Source organism: Lycorma delicatula, chromosome 12 (genome assembly GCF_047948215.1).
Source record: "Lycorma delicatula isolate Av1 chromosome 12, ASM4794821v1, whole genome shotgun sequence".
Classification (NCBI taxonomy): Eukaryota; Metazoa; Arthropoda; class Insecta; order Hemiptera; family Fulgoridae; genus Lycorma; species Lycorma delicatula.
The window spans coordinates 4,685,499-4,711,934 of NC_134466.1; the positions used below are offsets into that span (position 1 = coordinate 4,685,499).

Consider the following 26,436-nt stretch of genomic DNA (forward strand, 5'->3'; position numbering starts at 1 on the left):
TTCTTCAATTGCTACTGTTGCTGTTTGGTTCCTGTACATGTTAGCAATTGTTCTTCTATCTCTGTATTTGAACCCTAATTTTTTTAAAATGCTGAACATTTTATTCCAGTCTACGTTATCGAATGCCTTTTCTAGGTCTATAAACGCCAAGTATGTTGGTTTGTTTTTCTTTAATCTTCCTTCTACTATTAATCTGAGGCCTAAAATTGCTTCCCTTGTCCCTATACTTTTCCTGAAACCAAATTGGTCTTCTCCTAACACTTCCTCCACTCTCCTCTCAATTCTTCTGTATAGAATTCTAGTTAAGATTTTTGATGCATGACTATAAAAGCATAATAATAATAATAATATATATAAAATTATTTCTAAATGATTTTTCCAATTAAAATATTTCTATTATTTTATATTAAAAATAATACAAAAAGAACTGCATTTATTAGAATTAAAATGCGGAAGTTTGCAAGATTGAATTGATGGAAAATTATTCATAGATATTGCTTGTGGCGATGTAAATATATTAAAAAAAAAAAAAAAAAAAAAAAATAACCAAAGTGCTTTAAGAGGATTGAATTATTGGAGCGAGGGGTGATGAACACAATAGAATAAATTTTAAAAAATTATCGGTGAATATTCATTGAAGTGTTTCTCTATACCCAGTACATATCATATCATGATTAAAATATAGTGAGAAAGGAATAACGGAAGCGGTGGTATTTAGAGAGCCTTAAAAGCCTCATGAATAAAACGATCTACATTCTACGAATAACTTCACTCCATTTTCTAACCCGATGTATATTAAAAAGGAAAAACCCATAAAAACCTTTTGTCATTTTTTTTGTATACTACGCGCTTTATAACTTGGCAGGTAATTTCACCGTAGTATTTTACGGTAAAATAATCGTACAAAAAATGTAATTATAACATTAAATTTACCAATATTATTTTTTTACGTAAATTTATTAAATAACACCACCTATTTTTACTTTATTTGCGTGAAAAGAGAAAAAACAATACGATTTTTAGGAGATTTTTGTTAAAATAAAATTTAGATATGTATACAAAAAAAATCGCTTTCGGCACGCCGGAAGACAGAGATAGATTTCACCGGTGCTAAATAGGGGATAAAAAGATTTCCACCTTAAATTTAAGAAAAACTTCAAATTTACTCGAAACGACAACGGTTGCATATTTAGCATACGACAAGCCCCATCTTCTTACAATTCCAGCAAAATTTTGGTTATCCCTTGCCGTAAGGGTTGGTCATATCAAAAATTGTTTCAAACAAAAGTTTTAAGTAATATTTAGAGGACTAACGAACACTTTTAACCGATTCGATACTGTGCCTATTAAGAGAGATATGATGCTTTTTGTCTTCGAAACCCCATTTTTTCCACTCCCTGGGCCAACGGTTGGTAATATCAAAAGAGGTTACTTAGATAGGTTTTAGGCCCTTATCAAAAGAATAGTAGGAACTTTAAACGAGTTCGATACTTTTCTTAATAAGAAAGTTATAGCGAGCGATATTTTGTTTTTTCGAAAAAGCCCCTCCATTTCCACCCCTATGGTCCGATTTTTCCCTTTAACGAACTCAACCGCGACTTTGGGTCGTTATATTTTATGTATCAATTTGAAAGTTATTGGCACAAAATTACAGCAGTTATCGTGTCCACAAGAAAGTGAAATATATATATAAACATGACGGTAGTTTTGAACTGACGGTGGTTTTGGGGTGTGGGCTATGTGAAACGGGAAGATATGTCGAAATTTTCCAAAAGTCGAATCGTGGTACCCATTACAATAGGTAGCTTTCTTTATGAAATCTACCTAAAAAATCCGCCAATTGCATAATTTTTCTGCTACGCTAAGTAATATATACAATTCAAATCGATCATTTTACGTTCATTTGTATCTTTATGATAAAATAGTTTTATTGAAAAATAATAACCAAAAATGTTTAGCTTCAGTAATTTTTTCATCGAAATATTAAAAAAAATTCTTCAGTAGTTTTGCCGAAAAACATCGACTTTTCGTTGTTTAATTTTGTGTAATTATTTTTTTATAAGTTTTTGATCAAGAAATAAACAATATAAATTAAATAAGAAAATTATTTTTTTTTTAAATTTTATTTATTAAAATATACTTTCTGTTTATAAGTAAATTAAATTATTGTAACCGTAATTTGATGAAATAATTAAAAATAACGAGTAGACACTACGTAAAAGCGTCAAGTTTAAACTCACTCACCGCTGATAACAAAAAATGCACGTCCATAAACACAAAAATAAGATGTTATAACTCATTTATCTGACCGGAAATACTTTACGGATGCGAAACCGTATTTGGACCGTACCAGACGAGGTTTACCGACAAACTGGAAAAGATTGAAAGACAGATTCTACGACGATGCGTCGGGAAAAACATTAAAAAAGACGGGATTTGGAGAATTATTCCAAACGAAGAGATTTACAAAACGATCGTCCCGATAACTAATAAATTTAGAAAGAAGAGAATTTCCCTTCCAGAACGTATTTTCAGAACGGAAGAGACCAGACTTAGACGGATAATCGAACTTTTCTGAAACAAGAAAAGCAGGCCGAACCGGTTATTCGAAGTACAGAAATACATAGAGGAATTAGACGTAACCCGTGAAAACCTAAAAACGAAAACCGGAAACTATGAGAAATTAAAAAATAAAGAAACAAGATTCCTATCAAAACCCAAGAAAACAATAAGCCGGGTGTACTCTGAACAAGAAGATCTGAAACCCTTAGAAATTATTGGCAAAAAGAAAAGCTGAAAAACAACAAATCAGCAAGAAAAGAAAGAACTTGCCAAAAAAAAAAAAATGAACTAAAGTGATCCATTATGGTCTTAAAAGTTAAAAAAAAATAAGATAAACATTTAATAACAACGAGATTAAATTAATACAGAAATTTAAATATTTGGACGATATTATAGATAACAGACTAAAAGAAAATTCGACCTGGAAGAACAGAGAGACAAAAATGAGAATCGCTTAAATTCGTAAACGAAAATGATAAACCAAAAATGAACGAAATTATAAAAAAAAGTTATTTTTCTGCAGACAAAACAATCCGAAATATCCATTATGGTCTTATAAGTAAAAAAAAAAAAAAAAAAAAAAAAAATACACAAACATAACATAACCTCAATCTCGTTTTATGTTGCCCGTTGTCGAAATTAAATTGACCATAAGTCCAGAAAAACTAAACCAATCTTTATAAAAGCTTCACACGGTAAAACGTCAGATACAACTGCTTCAGGATATCTCAATTTCAACGAAATCGAGTTAGTAGTTTTGGTATTCCGGCCGAAAGTTTTATAAAAAGGCCTGTATACAGGAAGGTATATCGCGAAATTCTTCGCGTATTCTACTCGTAAAAATAATGGAAAAATTCATATAGACATATGTCCTAAAACGCTTCGTATATGAATTACGGCTAGTGAAATATTTCAGCTACCCCGGCGAAGTAAGGTACTACTGAAATTTTTAGAGCTTTAATTAAGGGACAGAAATAGTGATTTCTTATAGTTTTTGATCTGAAAATACGAATAAAATAGGTCTCAGAACCAGTAACGGCTCGTAACTAAAATTAGTGGGGGTGCTACTCCAGAAAATGTTTTTTTGGGCCTTTTCAAGGCCACAGTGAAAGGTTTCTAGTAAAATAAAAGAACCGAATAAAAAATGATTGAAATAAAATAGCTGGAAGCAGGATAATAATCTAATTCTACACTTTATCACGTTCAAGAATACGGTACGTGATTTATAATCGCCTTACGCATTTTTTTTTGTCTTCAGTCATTTGACTGGTTTGATGCAGCTCTCCAAGATTCCCTATCTAGTGCTAGTCGTTTCATTTCAGTATACCCTCTACATCCTACATCCCTAACAATTTGTTTTACATATTCCAAACTTGGCCTGCCTACACAATCTTTTCCTTCTACCTGTCCTTCCAATATTAAAGCGACTATTCCAGGATGCCTTAGGATATGGCCTATACGTCTGTCTCTTCTTTTAAGTATATTTTTCCAAATGCTTCTTTCTTCATCTATTTGCCGCAATACCTCTTCATTTGTCACTTTATCCACCCATCTGATTTTTACATTCTCCTATAGCACCGCATTTCAAAAGCTTCTAACCTTTTCTTCTCAGATACTCCGATCGTCCAAGTTTCACTTCCATATAAAGCGACACTCCAAACATACACTTTCAAAAATCTTTTCCTGACATTTAAATTAATTTTTGATGTAAACAAATTATATTTCTTACTGAAGGCTCGTTTCGCTTGTGCTATTCGGCATTTTATATCGCTCCTGCTTCGTCCATCTTTAGTAATTCTACTTCCCAAATAACAAAATTCTTCTACCTCCATAATCTTTTCTCCTCCTATTTTCACATTCAGCGGTCCATCTTTGTTATTTCTACTACATTTCATTACTTTTGTTTTGTTGTCGTTTATTTTCACGCGATAGTTCTTGCGTAGGACTTCATCTATGCCGTTCATTGTTTCTTCTAAATCCTTTTTACTCTCGGCTAGAATTACTATATCATCAGCAAATCGTAGCATCTTTATCTTTTCACCTTTTACTGTTACTCCGAATCTAAATTGTTCTTTAACATCATTAACCGCTAGTTCCATGTAAAGATTAAAAAGTAACGGAGATAGGGAACATCCTTGTCGGACTCCCTTTCTTATTATGGCTTCTTTCTTATGTTCTTCAATTGCTACTGTTGCTGTTTGGTTCCTGTACATGTTAGCAATTGTTCTTCTATCTCTGTATTTGAACCCTAATTTTTTTAAAATGCTGAACATTTTATTCCAGTCTACGTTATCGAATGCCTTTTCTAGGTCTATAAACGCCAAGTATGTTGGTTTGTTTTTCTTTAATCTTCCTTCTACTATTAATCTGAGGCCTAAAATTGCTTCCCTTGTCCCTATACTTTTCCTGAAACCAAATTGGTCTTCTCCTAACACTTCTTCCACTCAAATTATAATTAATAATATACTATTATTTATATAATAATAATATAAACCAAATTATAATTTGGTTTCAGGAAAAGTATAGGGACAAGGGAAGCAATTTTAGGCCTCAGATTAATAGTAGAAGGAAGATTAAAGAAAAACAAACCGACATACTTGGCGTTTATAGACCTAGAAAAGGCTTTCGATAACGTAGACTGGAATAAAATGTTCAGCATTTTAAAAAAATTAGGGTTCAAATACAGAGATAGAAGAACAATTGCTAACATGTACAGGAACCAAACAGCAACAATAACAATTGAAGAACATAAGAAAGAAGCCCTAATAAGAAAGGGAGTCCGACAAGGATGTTCCCTATCGCCGCTACTTTTTAATCTTTACATGGAACTAGCGGTTAATGATGTTAAAGAACAATTTAGATTCGGAGTAACAGTACAAGGTGAAAAGATAAAGATGCTACGATTTGCTGATGATATAGTAATTCTAGCCGAGAGTAAAAAGGATTTAGAAGAAACAATGAACGGCATAGATGAAGTCCTACGCAAAAACTATCGCATGAAAATAAACAAGAACAAAACAAAAGTAATGAAATGTAGTAGAAATAACAAAGATGGACCACTGAATGTGAAAATAGGAGGAGAAAAGATTATGGAGGTAGAAGAATTTTGTTATTTGGGAAGTAAAATTACTAAAGATGGACGAAGCAGGAGCGATATAAAATGCCGAATAGCACAAGCTAAACGAGCTTTCAGTAAGAAATATAATTTGTTTACATCAAAAATGAATTTAAATGTCAGGAAAAGATTTTTGAAAGTGTATGTTTGGAGTGTCGCTTTATATGGAAGTGAAACTTGGACAATCGGAGTATCTGAGAAGAAAAGATTAGAAGCTTTTGAAATGCGGTGCTATAGGAGAATGTTAAAAATCAGATGGATGGATAAAGTGACAAATGAAGAGGTATTGCGGCAAATAGATGAAGAAAGTAGCATTTGGAAAAATATAGTTAAAAGAAGAGACAGACTTATAGGCCACATACTAAGGCATCCTGGAATAGTCGGTTTAATATTGGAAGGACAGGTAGAAGGGAAAAATTGTGTAGGCAGGTCACGTTTGGAGTATGTAAAACAAATTGTTGGGGATGTAGGATGTAGAGGGTATACTGAAATGAAACGACTAGCACTAGATAGGGAATCTTGGAGAGCTGCATCAAACCAGTCAAATGACTGAAGACAAAAAAAAATGCGTAAGGCGATTATAAATCACGTACCGTATTCTTGAACGTGATAAAGTGTAGAATTAGATTATTATCCTGCTTCCAGCTATTTTATTTCAATCATTTTTTATTCGGTTCTTTTATTTTACTAGAAACCTTTCACTGTGGCCTTGAAAAGGCCCAAAAAAACATTTTCTGGAGTAGCACCCCCACTAATTTTAGTTACGAGCCGTTACTGGTTCTGAGACCTATTTTATTCGTATTTTCAGATCAAAAACTATAAGAAATCACTATTTCTGTCCCTTAATTAAAGCTCTAAAAAAAAAAGTAATTTTTATTTTACAACTGCTGTGTAATTTGTACTTTTTTAAATTTATAACAGTAAATTTTGTTTTATGAATTTTTCACATCACCAAAAATGAATTTGGTTGTTATTTATTTACATTAACTATTCTGACAAATAAGAAACAATTGAATTTGTCCCTTAATTGACCTTCCCAGAATTTTAGAAAGCCTTAATTTACCCGGAGGAACTGAAACTCGGGTGAAATCTTTCACTCTGTATAACTCGCTAACGAAGCGTTTTCGGATCTATGTTTATATGAACTTTTTTCTTATTTTTAGCCTCTAGAATGAGTTGTCAAAGTATCCTCCTGAATCACTGTGTATAAAAACTTAAACTTAATATTTTATTAAAGATTTATTCGTAAATTTTTTTTATAGAAAATTATATGCGCTAATTATGCCCCCCTTGGAATACACCCAATACGTCCACACGGTAGTAGAATTCATCCCGCACTTTAGCAAGCATTTCTCAAATCACTGTTACCACGGCTGCTGTTTTGCAGTTCCACAGTTCGACCGCTTTAGCGGGGAGGCGCATAGATGGAATCTTTTACATAGCCTCTCGAGTAAAAAATCGCACACAGTGAGGTATATCGATGTTGGAGATCAGCGACGTAAAGCTGCATCGTTAGGTCCCACACGGCCGATCTACCGTTGACGAAACCTACGTTTAAAAATTCTCGTACGTATAGACTCCAACGAGGTAGTTCTAAATCCTGCTGAAAAATGAAATCTTCCGAATCGGCCTCTAACTGCGAGAAAAGCCAGTTTTCAAGCGCATCGAGCTACGTTGTTCCCGTATTAGTATTCTTTAAGAAAAAAAAAAGAAATCGTACACCCTTTCCGTTTCCCGAGACTGCACAAAAAAAAAACATAAAGAGTCTCTCACCCTGTAAAAATTCACGCGGTTTTCCCGTATCCCGTATTTTAATATCGTGACGTTCCCGCTTAAATGAAAATTTGCCTCGTCACTTAACACTGAGCGTGTTAAGACGGCAGAAAATGACAATTTTTTTGTTAACGATGAATTTACAAAAACGAACGCGTCGTTGTTTGGCGTCTTTATGAAGAGCTTACAATAACCGAATCCTATACGGGTTTATAAGCAAACGTCGACGTACAAACGACAGATAAATTATTCCGGGAACGTTTAGCACAGCGAGTTGATTTTCGGGGGCTGTGTGAGCAACTCGCGGCGTCGACCGCTTGATTTCCCCTTAGACAGATAACCCGTGTCTTTAAATTGTCTATAACATCGCCTTATAATCTGAGCGGTAGAAGGTTCATCGCCGTACTCAAAAGAGAAATCACGCTGAACAATTAACGCTGCGCAAAGCGTATATCACAAAATATTTTCTGTTGTGGAGTCGTCATTTTCCCTAACACTGAATTGAACGAAGTTCTGGTGCTATCTAGCGGAAACCGCGTGAAACTCGAGCGTTTTCTTTTTCTAACAGTACTTTGCTGGATCAAAACGGATTAAAAGCTGAACGGTTACGAAATTTTGAAATCGGATGATTCTTTTGGAGACGCGTTATTATTTAAAATAAATTGTTATAAAGATTATCGGTTTTATTTATTAAGAATAAGCGACTATAATGCTTTATAACAAAGATTGTAATTTCATAAATAAAAACGAAATAAGTTAACATTTAAATTTGTTTTTTAATGACTTATATATTATGATAAAAGAGAAACGATTTGGTACGTTGTAATAGATAATTAAAAAAAATCAAGTCAAATCTTACAGTCGACAAACGACTGAAACTACGATCGATGACCTTTCTCTTCTTCACTAAAGCCTTTTGTCAAACGAGACAGGTTTCAATGTAAAGAGAGCCTTTCAGCGGTCTTAGATTGATCGATTCCATTTCCAAGAGACTATACTTGAATAACTAAGAAAATACGTTCTATAACAAACACCCGATATTTATTTGCATATTATCGATCTTTATTTAATTTATTATTATTATTATTTCTTTTTATTCTTTGTTTGGTATAACAGTAAAGAACGCAAGAAGAATATTTTCATACTCCATTATACAGTGTTACGAAAAAAATAAAAATAATTTACCCTTCGTTTTCCAGCTAAAACTTGCCAAATATTTCACTTTCTGTCGTAAGGGAAAATTGAAGTCGTTAGAATATAAATAAGAAATAAATTTTACGGTTTTATACTCTTTTTCACCTGAAAAATTGAACGTCCCACAACTCTCTACGGGTAATTCTTACCGCCTATCCTTTACTATGTTAATTTTATCTGTATTGAAGAGCCGTTATCTCAAGAATTATTAATGCTATATGCTTAAAATTTGGTATTCTTAATAGATTAGATACATAAACCGCTTCCCTAATGAAATATAAATTAATAATAATAAATATTTTCCAATTTTTTAGGAATTGTTATTTTTTTTCTAATTGTTCACATAATTTCATAATTCTATAGAAAGATATATACATATAGAATAAAGACAAAAAAAAAATTCAAGTCGTTTTCTTCAGTGGTTTCTAAGATAATGCGGGTCATAAATATAGAAAAATATGATTTTTGGAAGACTGGATTTAAAAATTACATAATCACGTTTCTTTAAGTTACCCGTTTTAAAATTGGGTCACCAGTGTTGAATGTATCTTCTAGTTTTAGCTTTTTATTTCTGCTTGTCTATCTTATCTTTTTTCTGCATTTATTGAACCGTTTCTTTTTCGCCTTGGTCAATCTTTTTTAAAATTTTCGGTATTTTTTTTTTTGTCTTCAGTCATTTAACCGGTTTGATGCAGCTCTCCAAAATTCCCTATGTAGTGCTAGTCGTTTCATTTCGGTATACCCCCTACATCCTAGATTCCTAACAATTTGTTTTACATATTCCAAACGTTGCCTGATCGCACAATTTTTTCCTTCTATTTGTCCTTCCAATATTAAAGCGACTATTGCCTTAATATGTGGCCTATAAGTCTGTCCCTTCTTTTAACTATATTTTTCCAAATGCTTCTTTCTTCATCGATTTGCCGCAATACCTCTTCATTTGTCGCTTTATCCACCCGTCTGATTTTTAACATTCTCCTATAGCACCGCATTTCAAAATCTTCTAATCTTTTCTTCTCAAATACTCCGATCGTCCGAGTTTCACTTCCATATAAAGCGACGCTCCTAACGTATACTTTCAAAAATCTTTTTCTGACATTTAAATTAATTTTTGATGTAAACAAATTATATTTCTGACTGAAAGCTCGTTTCGCTTGTGCTATTCGGCATTTTCTATCGCTCCTGCTTCGTCCATCTTTTTTTTTTGTCTTCAGTCATTTGACTGGTTTGATGCAGCTCTCCAAGATTCCCTATCTAGTGCTAGTCGTTTCATTTCAGTATACCCTCTACATCCTACATCCCCAACAATTTGTTTTACATACTCCAAACGTGGCCTGCCTACACAATTTTTCCCTTCTACCTGTCCTTCCAAAATTAAAGCGACTATTCCAGGATGCCTTAGTATGTGGCCTATAAGTCTGTCTCTGCTTTTAACTATATTTTTCCAAATGCTTCTTTCTTCATCTATTTTTCGCAATACCTCTTCATTTGTCACTTTATCCACCCATCTGATTTTTAACATTCTCCTATAGCACCGCATTTCAAAAGCTTCTAATCTTTTCTTCTCAGATACTCCGATCGTCCAAGTTTCACTTCCATATAAAGCGACACTCCAAACATACACTTTCAAAAATCTTTTCCGGACATTTAAATTAATTTTTGATGTAAACAAATTATATTTCTTACTGAAGGCTCGTTTAGCTTGTGCTATTCGGCATTTTATATCGCTCCTGCTTCGTCCATCTTTAGTAATTTTACTTCCCAAATAACAAAATTCTTCTACCTCCATAATCTTTTCTCCTCCTATTTTCACATTCAGCGGTCCATCTTTGTTATTTCTACTACATTTCATTACTTTTGTTTTGTTCATGTTTATTTTCACGCGATAGTTCTTGCGTAGGACTTCATCTATGCCGTTCATTGTTTCTTCTAAATCCTTTTTACTCTCGTCCATCTTTAGTAATTCGGTATTAATAATCACTAAATAGTAATTTCGGTATTAATAATCGCACTGATTCCAAGACGCTGCAGAACTTCAAACTCGCTAATGTTTCCATTGTTAAATGTTGACATCAAACTTATTCTTCCGTATTCAAAATGCTTGAAAGACAGATTCTACGACGATGCGTCGGGAAAAAACATTAAAAAAGACGGGCATTGGAGAATTATTTCAAACGAACAGATTTACAAAACGATCATCCCGATAACTAATAAATTTAGAAGAAGAGAATTTCCTTTCTAGAACGTATTTTCAGAACGGAAGAGACCAGACTTATCAGATGGATAATCGAACTTTTCTGGAACAAGAAAAGCAGACCGAACCGGTTATACGAAGTACAGAAAGACATGGAGGAATTGGACGTAACCCGTGAAAATCTAAAAACGAAAACCGGAAACTATGAGAAATTAAAAAATAAAGAAACATGATTCCTATGAAAACCCAAGAAAACAATAAGCCGGGTGTGCTCTGAAAAAGAAAAAGCAAGAAGATCTGAAACTCCTAGAAATTAGTGGCAAAAAAGAAAAGCTGAAAAACAACAAATCAGCAAGAAAAGAAAGAACTTGCCAAAAAAAGAACTAAAGTGATCCATTATGGTCTTAAAAGTTAAAAAAAAACTAAGATAAACATTTAATAACAATGAGATTAAATTAATACAGAAATTTAAATATTTGGACGATATTATAGATAACAGACTAAAAGAAAATTCGACCTGGAAGAACAGACAGAAAAAAATGAGAATCGCTTAAATTTGCAAACGAAAATGATAAACCAAAAATGAACGAAATTATAAAAACAAGATATTTTTCTGCAGACAAAACAATCCGAAATATAAGTCTTTCGGACGATCTAAGAAAGATCAAACCGGTAATTAAATAAATATTGGTAAATACAGAAGACCAAGCCAACAAAGAAAATCAGAATTAAGATTGACATAAATTGATTTAAGTGATCCAACGTGGCCATAAAATTAAAAAAAAAAAAAAAAAATGTATGGGTAACTTGCAATATGAATTTAAATTAAAAATTTTTTATTTTAATTAAAACATACTTTTTGTTACCATAGACCATTGCAGTAGGATAGGCAAAGAAAGTTTTATGATAATTTTAAACTGATACAATAATCATTTTATATTGGAAAAAATTTTACAAACCAAATTTCTTGAATCGTTCGGATACATCGCTCTGACGTCACAATAGTAGTATTGTTCTCTAATAAGTTATCTAAAGTCGATTATCTAAAAAAAATAAGATACAGGAAATTCTGTTTTTCCATTTATATACAATTTTTAAAAAGTTTTATTTGTATTCACCAAGATTTATTAACGAATGAAAAAAAATCAAATATATGTACGTACGTTACTGTGAAATACCGAAATAAGAGAATTTCAGTATTCTCCGGTGAATGTGGACACATACCAAATACGTCGATAAAAGACCGACATTTTTTCTTATCGGATCTTCGCCGGTTTACGTCTCTAAACAGAGATACGCTCTGGGGGGCTTGAAACAATAACTAAAAAAAAGAAAAAAAACCAGCCGATACCAATATCTAAGGTATTTCGAGAAATCCTGTTAATAAAAGGAACTTTAAAATGAAACAGACGTAACCTACGCTCGCTTCTTTCGTAAAAATCGTCCAATTAACGTTAAATATACAAATTATATACTGGTATGTTATTCTTCAACATTGGAAGCGATTAATACATTCACCGCATTTATAAAAAAAATTTTATCAAATTTTCAGCATTTCATAAATTGAAAGGGCCGATCAGGATATCCAAAATATGTTAACTGAATGGATAACGACACAAATAAATGGTCAGATGGTCTGCCCTTTGTTCAATTTCTTTATAATAATATTTTTATTCAACATTCACCATCTGTGCACCCTGAATGCGGTTAATTTGATTAATCGTTTCCAATATTGGAGAACAATATATTTAACATTAATTAGACGAGGTTAGCGAGCGAAGCGACCGTTAGTTATGTATGGCTTAAATTTAAACTTCCTATTTCTACGAGGGTTCTTGTAATCCATTTATTTCCCTTAGAGATTGATATCGAGTGATTTTTTAAAATTTCTAGTTATCGTTTCCATCCCCACCAGAGCTTATCTGTGTTTTTCGACCTATACCAGAGAAGGTTCAAATAAACAAATATTACGGTCTTTCACGGTAACATATATATATATATGTATATACAGGGTGTCCCATATAAAACGCAACCCATCAATCACTCATCCATGAAATTTCAAAAGTCAAGCTTACTCCCCTACTCGTTTCTGAAATGGACTCGTCCAACATCTGTAGAACACTACCGACAGTAACAGCAATGCAATCATAACGTTCAGTGTATCGCTAGAGACAAGATGGTGTTTTCGTTAGATGAACGTGCTTTCATTGTCGAGTCGTACTTCAGTACGAAATCAGCGGTTGCAGAGCAAGATTTGTTTCGCCATAAGTACCCGGATAAACCGGCTCCTAACAAAACATCAGTATTAAGGTCAGTCGCAAAATTTAGAGAGACCGGTTCTGTTAACAACAAGGAACACAAAAGATCTGCGTCGGTGTTGAATACAGATACGGTCGCTGAAATCAAAGACCGATTACTCAACTCGCCAAATAAATCGATCAGACGTTTGTCTGCTGAAATTAATTTGTCTACATCAAACGTTCATCGGGCGCCAAACGATTACAATTACGACCTTATCGCATTCAAACGGTTCATCGACTTCATGAGCCCAACAAAGAAAAACGGCTACAATATTGCCAACGGTTCCGTCGATTTCTGCGCGAGGGAATTTATGTTACGGATTCGTTATTTTTCACAGATGAAGCACGGTTTCATTCGGATGGCTACGTAAACCGTCAAAACAGTAGAATTTGGAACGCTGAAAATCCCCACTTTTATCACGAAAAACAATTACACCCGCAGACGTTGGGCGTGTGGTGCGCGATATCGCGGAAGAAAATAATCGGTCCTATTTTTTTCGAGTACACCGTTAATGCAGAACGATATTAGGATATTTTATTTCGGTTCATCGCACTCTTGGAAGAGGAAGACAGACACTGCTGGCTACAACATGACGGTGCGACATCGCAAACTACGCAGGTTCAACTTCTGATTTCGTCGAGGAATTCTTCGGTAATCGTGTTATCGGTCGAGGCTTGTAGCCACCAAGATCTCCAGATTTGACTGCGGCGGATTTTTTTCTACGTGGTTACCTCAAAGAAAAAGCCTACAGCGACAAACCACGAACACTTGAACAAGCTGTATTAAAACAAAAAAAGTTGCAAGAAACGCTGTAAAAGGAATTGAAGCTTGTATTCAAGAAGATGGCGGCCACTTCCAATATTTACTCTAAATGTAAGGTAATGGATGGTAATAATAAAAATTACATTTAAATTTACACATGCCTTTTTATTATTTCAATACCTACCAATATAAGGTTGGGTTGCGTTTTATATGGGACTGTACTAGCTAGTCGGGGCTCCTTCCTGTGGTCCGGTTGTTCAAAGGATGGATATCCCTGACGGTCTAAATTAAGGATAGGACCTCGTTTCACTCGCCCGACTTGTTCTTAAATCCGTGCAGAGTTCAATTCGTTTGTCATTCCCATTTTACCAGAGGCCTTCACCGCCTGGATCAATCCCAATGTTCGTTATGCTTATGGTCGTAAGAATAATACCGATCGATAACAATTAAAATATTCTGGAAGAAACCCGAAAAAGGAACTAAATTACAAAAGACAGAACAGTAGTATTTACGGTAATTTAAGTATACACACCTTTGACGAGGAGAACTTAACGATATATTTCTGTCGCCATGGTGACGGAAATAAGACAGAGTAAAAAGATTTAATTTTTTTCTTTAACGAATATCTTTAATTCACAATTTCACCCCCAACAGATTTCTATCTACGGCTTAAAACCTTCCTTCGGATATCAAAAATATATCATGCAAATTTGAAAATAATCGTAAGATCGGTTCTCGCGTGATGCGAGAACAAACAAATAAGCAGGCAAATTGACAAATGTTCGGCTTTTTATACGAGATATATTTATTTATTTACGTATACCAGGTTACAGAGTAACAGCAGTGATATGATGTCAAGAGTACTCTGCAGAGATGCCAAGACATCTGTGCGCAGTCTGGCGTGTAAATGTAAATCTACCGGTAAATGTGTAGTCTTGAATAGACTCAGGAAGACCACTCCTGAGACGTTAATTGAAACCCGACCGTCAAAGAACACCGATATCCACAGACTAACATTCAAATTCACGTACAAGCAACTGCCTTTATTTACAAGGAATCGAACCGTAGAACTTTCACCTGATTTTACGTATAAATGTAATCGGTACGGTTTTCCAGTAAATTCTACTTATATAAATCCTTCGGTAATATTTTTATATAGCAGAAAAGTTCACGGTATTTTAACACGAGGAATTTTCTGTTAAGTGAACGAAATAACTTACAAAATAAACCCCGTTAATCCTTCAGGTAAAGGACTAATGGTAGGATTACATACCTAATCTTATAAAAACAAGGAGTTTGGGAGACCGGAAGATTAATCAAGAGCCGTAGATCCAACTAAAGTAAAGGAAAATAAGATCTGATTAAATCGTCCCCAGGAGATTTCTTTTTAACGTAAAATCTTTTATAACTTGAAAAATTTCATTAATTTTTAAAAAAAAAAAGAAAAATTCTTTTATTCGTTTTATACATAATTAAATTAATTAATTTTGTTAACGACATTTATAATAAGATTAGGAAGCTTTTAAAGGAATTATAATCTTCAAAAGAATTTAGAAATTAATTCCAAAATTATTACTAAGTAAAATTATTTTAAGACGAATGTTCATTATTATTAGAATATATATTTTAAAATCAATTTTTAATGAATGCAATAATTTTCAACTCGGAGAATAATCAAATTGATGCGATAGGAGAAGGAAGAGAAGGAAGGAAAACTCTTGGTATTACATCTTCTTGCTTTTCATATCAAAGTGTTCCTTCCTTTATTTCACTTCGATATTCTATTTTATAAGGTCTCCCTTTATTTTACCACAAATCATTTGTTGCATTTTCAACGTTAATTAATTATATTTACGCTAATATAACTAATTATTATATAATAATAATAATAATAATATTATTTCTATTTTAAATACAGTAAGACAGTAGAAGCCATGATATGCTAGAAAAAAAGGATTACGAATATTAAAATAAAAAATATACATAAACAAAAAAAAAAACAGGTGGCAAACAGAGCCTATAATTCTGATCAAATTAAAACTAAAAAAAATGAACATTTTATTCTATTCGGTTATAAACACCTTTTTTTTTTTTTTTTTTTGTCTTCAGTCATTTGACTGGTTTGATGCAGCTCTCCAAGATTCCCTATCTAGTGCTAGTCGTTTCATTTCAGTATACCCTCTACATCCTACATCCCCAACAATTTGTTTTACATACTCCAAACGTGGCCTGCCTACACAATTTTTCCCTTCTACCTGTCCTTCCAATATTAAAGCGACTATTCCAGGATGCCTTAGTATGTGGCCTATAAGTCTGTCTCTTCTTTTAACTATATTTTTCCAAATGCTACTTTCTTCATCTATTTGCCGCAATACCTCTTCATTTGTCACTTTATCCACCCGTCTGATTTTTAACATTCTCCTATAGCACCGCATTTCAAAAGCTTCTAATCTTTTCTTCTCAGATACTCCGATCGTCCAAGTTTCACTTCCATATAAAGCGACACTCCAAACATACACTTTCAAAAATCTTTTCCTGACATTTAAATTCATTTTTGATGTAAACAAATTATATTTCTTACTGAAGGCTCGTTTAGCTTGTGCTATTCGGCATTTTATATCGCTCCTGCTTCGTCCATCTTTAGTAATTTTACTTCCCAAATAACAAAATTCTTCTACCTCCAAAATCTTTTCTCCTCCAATTTTCACATTCAGTGGTCCATCTTTGTTATTTCTACTACATTTCATTACTTTTGTTTTGTTCTTGTTTATTTTCACGCGATAGTTTTTGCGTAGGACTTCATCTATGCCGTTCATTGTTTCTTCTAAATCCTTTTTACTCTCGGCTAGAATTACTATATCATCAGCAAATCGTAGCATCTTTATCTTTTCACCTTGTACTGTTACTCCGAATCTAAATTGTTCTTTAACATCATTAACTGCTAGTTCCATGTAAAGATTAAAAAGTAACGGCGATAGGGAACATCCTTGTCGGACTCCCTTTTTTATTAGGGCTTCTTTCTTATGTTCTTCAATTGTTATTGTTGCTGTTTGGTTCCTGTACATGTTAGCAATTGTTCTTCTATCTCTGTATTTGAACCCTAATTTTTTTAAAATGCTGAACATTTTATTCCAGTCTACGTTATCGAAAGCCTTTTCTAGGTCTATAAACGCCAAGTATGTTGGTTTGTTTTTCTTTAATCTTCCTTCTACTATTAATCTGAGGCCTAAAATTGCTTCCCTTGTCCCTATACTTTTCCTGAAACCAAATCGGTCTTCTCCTAACACTTCTTCCACTCTCCTCTCAATTCTTCTGTATAAAATTCTAGTTAAGATTTTTGATGCGTGACTAGTTAAACTAATTGTTCTGTATTCTTCACATTTATCTGCCCCTGCTTTCTTTGGTATCATAACTATAACACTTTTTTTGAAGTCTGATGGAAATTCCCCATTTTCATAAATATTACACACCAGTTTGTATAATCTATCAATCGCTTCCTCACCTGCACTGCGCAGTAATTCTACAGGTATTCCGTCTATTCCAGGAGCCTTTCTGCCATTTAAATCTTTTAATGCTCTCTTAAATTCAGATCTCAGTATTGTTTCTCCCATTTCATCCTCCTCAACTTCCTCTTCTTCCTCTATAACATCATTTTCTAATTCATTTCCTCCGTATAACTCTTCAATATATTCCACCCATCTATCGACTTTACCTTTCGTATTATATATTGGTGTACCATCTTTGTTTAACACATTATTACATTTTAATTTATGTACCCCAAAATTTTCCTTAACTTTCCTGTATGCTCCGTCTATTTTACCAATGTTCATTTCTGTTTCCACTTCTGAACACTTTTCTTTAATCCACTCTTCTTTCACCAGTTTGCACTTCCTCTTTATAGCATTTCTTAATTGCCGATAGTTCCTTTTACTTTCTTCATCACTAGCATTCTTATATTTTCTACGTTCATCCATCAGCTGCAATATATCGTCTGAAACCCAAGGATAAACACCTAAGGAAACCTAAAAAACGGATGGAAATTTTCCGGATGTAATGTTCGTATGTACATATGTGGTGTGTTCGATGTCACCTTATATCTCCAGAACTACTCGACCGATTTTGACCAGAAACTTGGTCAGATTACTTCTATGTGTGGGGGCATACTATTAAATTACTTAATAACTTAAAAGATCAAGGGGATGAGGCTGTAGAACAACGTTAACCTCAATATCTCAAGATTTCGGCTAATTAAGGTTACAATGGAGATTATGACCTCCGTTATATAGACTCAAATAGCCTGCAAGTAAGGCTTGTTTCGCGGTTTATCCTGTTGTTACCGACAAGGCTCTGGCCACCGAATAACTCCCGATATAATAAGTTCCGCTCTACCTAGTGCCAAGGTTTTTTTTTGGAAAACGGATGAGCGAATAGAAGTAAAGGCACCGTCTTGCTTTTCGGGTAAGAAACTACTCCTAAAGGCGGAGAAACCACCTAGGTGGTCACGACATTGGATGGAGAAGGCGACGGGAAACCACCCCGTTAAAGATACCATTGGATATCCTTACCGGTAACTCATGATGGAGACTTCTTTAATTAATTTGTCCGGAGGTAAAATAGTCCAACGATGGAATAACCGGAAGAAGACGACTAGAGAGGCTTCTGCTTCCAGAAAGTACAAACATCAGAAAAGAATAGAAACTTGGAATGTGAAAATTGGCAGGGAAATTGGAGAATTTAAAATTGAAAACGTAAAGATTAAGAATTGATATATTGGGAGTTGCAGAGATGAGATGACCTAATCGTGGAGAATTTTGGAGTGGAGAGTATAGGATAATACACAGGGGAAACAGATCAGGATATGGAGGAGTAGGCAGAATTCTAAACAAAAAATTAGGAACTAATGTAAAGAGGTACGTGCAATACAACGAGCAAATTATTCTAGTCAGAATTACCGTTAAACCAAAGGACACCGTGACAGTGCAGGTATACATGCCAAACCCACCGGGTTGGTCTAGTGGATAACGCGTCTTCCCAAATCAGCTGATTTGGAAGTCGAGAGTTACAGCGTTCAAGTCCTAGTAAAGCCAGTTATTTTTACACGGATTTGAATACTAGATCGTGGATACCGGTGTTCTTTGGCGGTTGGGTTTCAATTAACCACACATCTCAGGAACGGTCGAACTGAGAATGTACAAGACTACACTTCATTTACACTCATACATATCATCCTCTGAAGTATTATCTAAACGGTAGTTACCAGAGGCTAAACAGGAAAAAGAAGGTATACATGCCAACAACCAAAGACGAAGATGAAGAAGTAGAGAAAGCGTTGAAGAGAAAGTAGAGAAAGTATGAAGAGTTAAGTAATTTAATAGAGAATATCGGAGGGGAAACAGAATTTGATCCTCTTGGGAGATTGGAATTCTAATGTTGGAGAACGATGGGGGGGGGGGGGGGGAGAATATTGTAAGAAATTATGGCCTTGTAGGAAATTATAGACTCGGTTCGAGGAACGAGAGAGGAGACAGATTCGTAGAATTTTGCACAAAATCAACTTAATAATTTAAAATATTAATTAAGCACCATCCAAGGTGGAGATATACATGGAAAGCTCATACGGGCATAAAGAAAGTACAAATAGATTATAATATAGTCCAGGAAAGATACAGAAATCAAATAAAAAAACAGCAGAATAACGACAATAATTTAGTCATAATGTGTTTCCTGTTACAATTCAAAAATTTACGTGTAAGAGTGGAAAGGAATCACTGGAACGTGAAGAAAAAATGAAGCATTTCATGATATGTACCTGGAAGAAATGGAGAAAAGCCATAGAAATAAGAGAACAACTGAATGTTGAACAGAAATGGAATGCAATAAAAAAAGGTTATTCTGAATTCAACAGAAAAATTAATCGGGAGAAAAACATACAAAAAGAGGAAGGAATGGATAAGCGAGAAGAAAGTACAAAAATGCGGTAGATGAGGAAGGAAGAGAAAAGTACAAGGAATTAAGGAATACGATAAATAGAAAAGCGAGACAGGATAAAGAAAAATTCGTAGAAAAGAATCGTGAAGATATAAACAAGTATATAAAAGCGGAACAGATAGGTAAAGCCTACGGAGACATTAAAATATGCTTCGGTGTAATGAAGGTGAAAACTACGAGTATAACGGGTAAAAAAGGAATATCATATACGATGAAGAAAAAATTAAAGAACGACGTAAGGAATATTTGGATAGAGGTGAAATCCAGAAGAGAAACAGAAAACAGAAGAGAACAGCGGAACAGAAGAGAAATCGGAAGTAGAAGAATCGGGGGGTAATCGATAACGGAAGAAAATTTCGCAAAGGCACGAATTAAGGGACGGAAAAGTACCAAGAACGGACAACATACCAGCAGAACTCTTGAAGAGGAAAAAATAATTATATAAGTCGGTCTGTAACATTTATAAAACTGGTGAATTAATCCGTGAGTTTACGAAACGGATTATACAGTATCAAAGAAACAAATACCCAAACATGCGAGCATTATAGAACGTCGAGCCTAGTATGTCGTGCATCAAAGATAATAACTAAAACGATCCAAAGAGTATAAAAAAAAGAAAAAAGAAGGGCAGTTAAGAGAAAACAAATTTCGATGTAAAAAGGGGATACGAACAAGGGAAACAATTTTAGCGCTACGATAAGCAGTAGAGAAACAACTGAAGAAAGGTAAAATACTTTTCGTACCGTTTGTAGACCTGGATAAAAGCATTCCATAATGTAAATCATAACGTTTTCCATTTATTGAATCGGATAGGTATCGGCTACTGAAAACGCGAAGAATTCTTTACGGTGTTTATCAGAATGAAATGGGAATAATTTTCTGTGGAAACAAAAAAGAAGCAAATATTAAAAAAGAGAAGCGACAGGGCTGTACATTGTCTCCATATATAAATAGAAAATCTATGTGGACTTCCTTTTACACCTATTAATTTATATATACGCATTTTTAAAAGTACGTACTAATAACTTCTGATTTTTTTTATCGTTACTATTGAATTATTATTTATTGTAAAAATCATTTTACAATCAGATGTTATTTATCGTATTTATATTTAAATTTAAATACCTAAATGCATTTAAATTTTAAATACTTGATTTATACCATCATATATTATATTTAAAATCCATTTTTTAGATAGACATACCTTGGATATTTAATAGTAACCATGTGAACAAAGCAGCCCAGTGTAAATAATTATTTGCGAAACACCTCCACCATCCCAATAATATGACACCGAGGTTAGCACCCAACATCGACGTAGTCCATACTAATACAAGAGGCTCGGTCGGATTTTTCTCATCTGTTAATAATAAATCTGTAAAAAAAAAAGAACAAATAAATAATTTTTTTACTCGGATTAACACGTAATAATAAATTATACACAGTGGCTTGTGAATAAAATGGAAAGAATTTCACAATGTATACCGTAAATTAAAATAAATATAAAAATTCTTATAAATATAGTTCCGAAAACGTTTCGCTTTGTAAAGATAGCTTGTCAAAAATTTCGCCTTGATTTCTACTTCAAGATAAAATGAAGCCGCACGAAAACCTTTTTTTTTTTTTTTTTTTTTTTTTCTCTCAGCTCCCCTGGGCCGGACCGACTTGTTGGTATTACGCCGCCCAGGGGAGTGTCTTTAAACTCAAATAAGCCTCCCCACCTACCGGCAAGGCAGGTCGGCCTACCGGTTAGCTCTTTTTGAGAGTTCTTTATCAATATTGGCCCCTTGGGGACCCAAAAGGGCAATACTAATACACCACGCCAGACCCAGTTCGCCGCGACTCGGTACCGGGTCCCTTCAGTATTCTGTGTGCTCTTGCCTGACTGTTACCCGTGGAGTCCTTGGTGGCTCATCAGTGCCAACACACCGCAGCATGCTGGACCTCACCAGCAAGGCTGTCCACCTGGTCCTATTCTAGCCAACACCTTTTCTTCTCTCATCGGAGTATTTCTGAAGAACAACTTGTCTAACAAAACTAGCAAAATTATTCCGGTTTGACTCGCTTCTTAGCATGTAGTCTATTGTTGTCTCTGGAGTTATACCTGTGAGTGCCTTACTATGTCTAAGTGTGTCCCACCTATTGCACTCAAAAAAGGTGTGCTCAGCATCATCTATCTCGTTGCAGTAGTTGCAAATCGGTTCTTCTCTCTTGCCTATTTTGTGCAGGTAGTTATTGAAGGAACCGTGTCCTGTAAAAAACTGCGATAGGTGATGATCAACCTCACCAAATCTTCTCGACAACCACGGCTTGATGTCGGGGATGAGGGTTCTCGTCCATCGACCCACAGCTTCCTGCGACCATCTTTCCTGCCAGATATTATAAACGGCATCCCTGACCTCTTGTTCTGGCTTGCCTTGTGCCCTCTCCACCCTCTTTTTTGCGATTAGGTCAGTAGGAGGTGTACCCGATAACACGCACAGGGCGGCATAGGACACTGTCCTGTATGCGGACACAACACCTAGGAGCACACACCTGTGCGTCCTCGCCAGTCTCTCTTTGTTGCGCCTGATGGCGATAGAGCGCCACCAGGCCGGAACGGCATACATAAGCGAAGACACGACGGTGGTCGCCAGTAAACGGCGCTTTGAGGCCCGAGGGACATTCTGCGATGACATAATGATGTTTAGACTTTTTATCATCCTTTCTGCCTTGTTGCATACATCGACTATGTGCTCGGTGTATCTACCGTTTTTCTGGAGGATAACTCCTAAATACTTGATGTTATTCGCTTCTTCTATAGCATGACCGTCGATGGAAATATCGAACGGTTCTAGCACTCTTCTACCCGTAAAGGCAATACACCGGCATTTTTCCGTAGACAGTTGCAGACCCCTGGACCTCAACCACTCCTGTATAGTGTCGATGGCCGCATACACCCCCTCCCGCACCTCCAAGACCGTCCTTCCCTCTACGAGGACTGCAAGGTCATCTGCATAAGCCAGCACCTGAACGCCGACAGGAAACTCCTTCTGAAGGAGTTCATCTATAATCACCAGCCACAACAACGGCCCCAAAACAGAGCCCTGCGGAACTCCACCGTGCATTTGAAAATGTACTGTTTCTTCATGTGCTTCCACCAGACATCCTCTGTTGGACAAGTAACATTCAATTTGCCTACGCAGGTACGGGCTGAGGTCCCTAGCCGCAATTGCGTCATTAATATGACCCCAACCGATAGCCCCGAACGCGTTTTTTATGTCTAGTGATAGCATCAGTGGAATTCTCCTGGTTCGCCAAGCGCCTCTCTTCACCTCGTCGGCCCACCCCGAAATTCGGCAGATAGCCTGCACGGTGGATCGCCCCCGCATAAACCCGTACTGGTTAGGACTGATTCCGGCTCCCTCTTCTAGTTCTTTGATGATGCGGCGAGCCAGCATCTTTTCTACTAGCTTCCCCATCATGTTAAGGAGGCTCAGGGGTCTATAGGTTATATCTTCCTCCGAAGAGGTGCCTTTAGGTAGGAATACCACTCTGGCCTCCTTCCAGCAGTCGGGGAAGTCTCCTTTCGAAAACCTTTGGTAGACGTAAACCACACGAAACCATCCGTGTTTCATGTGGTTTTAATCTGAAAAATTAAATACAGAAATGTCCAACAGTTATATTAGAGTGCGACACGAAGTTATTCCCGGACTTTCATAACCTGTTCTACTCGTCAAATAATGGAAAAAGTTCATCGTATAAATATATCTTCTAAAATGCTTCGTTTGTAAGTTACGGCTAGTGAAAGATTTCGCTCGGATTTTAGCAACCACGGCGAAAGCAGGTCGTACTGAAAGTTTTAGGACGTTAAGTAAAATACTTAAAATATTAATTTAAATTTAAAGTCAGGAAAAGATTTTTGAAAGTGTATGTTTGGAGTGTCGCTTTATATGGATGAAAAGATTAGAAGCTTTTAAAATGCGGTGCTATAGGAGAATGTTAAAAATCAGACGGGTGGATAAAGTGACAAACGAAGAGGTATTCCTGCAAATAGATGAAGAAAGAAGCGTTTGGAAAAATATAGTTAAAAGAAGAGATAGAGTTATAGGCCACATACTAAGGCATTCTGGAATAGTCGCTTTAATATTGGAAGGACAGGAAGAAGGAAAATATTGTGTAGGCAGGCAACGTTTGGAATATGTAAAACAAATTGTTAGGGAGTAGGATGTAGAGGGTATACTGAAATGAAACGACTAGCACTAGATAGGGAATCTTGGAGAGAGGCATCAAACCAGTCAAATGGCTGAAGACAAAAAAAAAAACAAAAGTAAAATACATAATTTATGATATCTTATAGTTTTCGACTTGGAAAATCGAATGAAATAGGTCTTCGAACCGTATCTGCAGTAGTTTTTGAGAAATCTGCTATGTTGAGTAGAGTTACCAACTTGATGTCACAAAACAAAATTTCCCTTTCTTAGAAAAAAAATTACCAGACATTAACAATTGTTAACAGGACTAAAAAATCACCCTGTATATATATATATATATATATATATATATATATATATTTATTTATGTTAAATTCTTATGAAAAGTAAAATATAAGGTTCGTTTGATTTTCTTTTTTTGAAAGATTAAGAATCGGATCAGGAAAGTTTATTTAAAAAAAACTTGTTAGGAGTGTAATCGGTAGAATAAATTCAAATAAAAAGAAATGCACTGAACTGAATGAATGAAACTAGTCGATCGAATAATTATTCTTAAAAAAATAATAATAACAAAAGAAAATGTATTATTTGTTATTAAGAAAGGATATTTATTGATGAGAAAATGATTTGTTTTAAAACTATGTAAAAATTAAAATAAATGTAATAAAGTATAAACGTAAAGAAAAAATTACAGTAAAATATAAAAAAAAAAAAAAACTAATTACATTGCAAAATTACGAAGTATGAGTAGTACGGAAGCAAGTTACACAAGGAAGTTAAAGAAAAGAGTTTATGTAGAAAACATTTACCGTACCTTATACCAAGAAAAACTTCAAAAAACCAATCAACACGTCAAAAAAACACAATAATTAAACTCATATCTGTTACGGATAAAAAGTCCTTTTAAACATCTTAGCTCGATCTAACTTTAAATTACGAGTAAAAAGTTATTTATTTTTCTTCCTTTTTTGTTTATCAAAAAGCGGGAATTAACAGCTATTTTAGCATATGAAAAGAAGCCTTGCCATTAGTTTCATTTTAAACTTCAAACGGCAGGACCGATTTTAACAAATGAGGTACGGTTAGATTCATTTTTATACTGCCGGTAATACAGGATATGTGACGTCATATAATGGTCAATATGGCGGATGCTATCCGGCAAAATGTGAGATAAAAAAAATTTCGAACTCCTGCAACTACAGTTATTAAATGTAAGATCTTAGCAAAAGGGTCCCAAAAAATATATATAATAATACATAACAGCAGAGACAAAATAAAGAACCTTATAGATAGGGTAATTCACAAAGAATGTTTTGTTACCTCGAATCTTGCAGAATCTGCAAAATTATAATTTTTTGATTTCAATTTTATTAAATATAACAAAAATTAAATCTACGACTTTTTTTGCGTGGATTTTGATAAAGCGAAAAAAAGACTTATTTTTGTATTTTATTTTTCAAGTTTAATTATATAGCTATACGGTATATTACACAAAGTAATTCAAGAAGAATGTAAAAAAAACTTTCAGGACATTTTCTACCGGTGAAAATAAAAAAGAAAGTTAATATAAACACAGACAAGGTATCCTGACCGGCCACGGGGGTTTTCCGGTCTACCTCTATGGAAGAAAGAGGGCCTCCATTTTGCACTATTGCGGTGAACTGGACAAACCGGAACACGTTGTACTTCAGTTTACCAAACGGGAGAACAGGCGTCGGGAGTGTACGGTTACATTGGATCTAAAGAGCGTGGAGAGCGTAGTTCCTGTTATGCTAACGAGCGAGCAGAATTTTGCCATGGTAACACGACTCGTGACGCAAATCCTGCAGACCAAGGACATCGAAAAGAGAAGCAGGTCTGACAGATAAGACAAGTTGTGAATTTGTTTTGCGGGGGGGGGGGGGTGACGAATAGCCCTCTGCGGAGCGGTCGTTGTCCGTGCTTACATTTTTTTTTTTTCTCGCGTGTGTTTTGTTCTGTTTCTCTTGTTTCAGAAACGGGAGAAGCGTGGATGTGGAACGACTCGACGTGCCGTCTCATCCTGCCAGTCGAAAGAAAGTAATAATTAAATTTTTTTTTTTTTTTTTCCGTGTGTGTGTTCTGCTTCTTTTGTTGCAGATACCATCAGCCACCACAAAAACAAAGGTTTCTTCACTGCGGCCACGCGGTCCCCCCAACCCCTTCTCAGGCACACGTGTGTCTGAAGGTTAATAATTACGTGGAGTGAATAATTACTGTTTACTTCTTTCCACAAAAATCGCCGCCCCAAAACCGCGATCGCGAATAGGTACCACCATTTGTAAGTTCCCTATTACCTTCCTTTCCTTTCAAGAAAGAAGAAAGAGGGAACGAGC

At 34.9% G+C, this 26,436-nt stretch overlaps 1 protein-coding gene across 3 annotated transcripts in view; it reads right to left on the minus strand.

The window, feature by feature from the left end:
• Window positions 1–26,436, minus strand: part of Ac78C (adenylyl cyclase 78C) — a 686,763-nt gene that overhangs the window by 122,264 nt on the left and 538,063 nt on the right. For all 3 annotated transcript variants that reach the window (XR_012758616.1, XM_075380750.1, XM_075380751.1), the window contains exon 6: window positions 21,094–21,264. Coding sequence is in view for 2 of the 3 variants with exons in the window: in XM_075380750.1 (XP_075236865.1) it covers window positions 21,094–21,264 (171 nt within the window). In the remaining variant the exon portion in view is untranslated. The remainder of the gene's footprint in view (window positions 1–21,093; window positions 21,265–26,436) is intronic.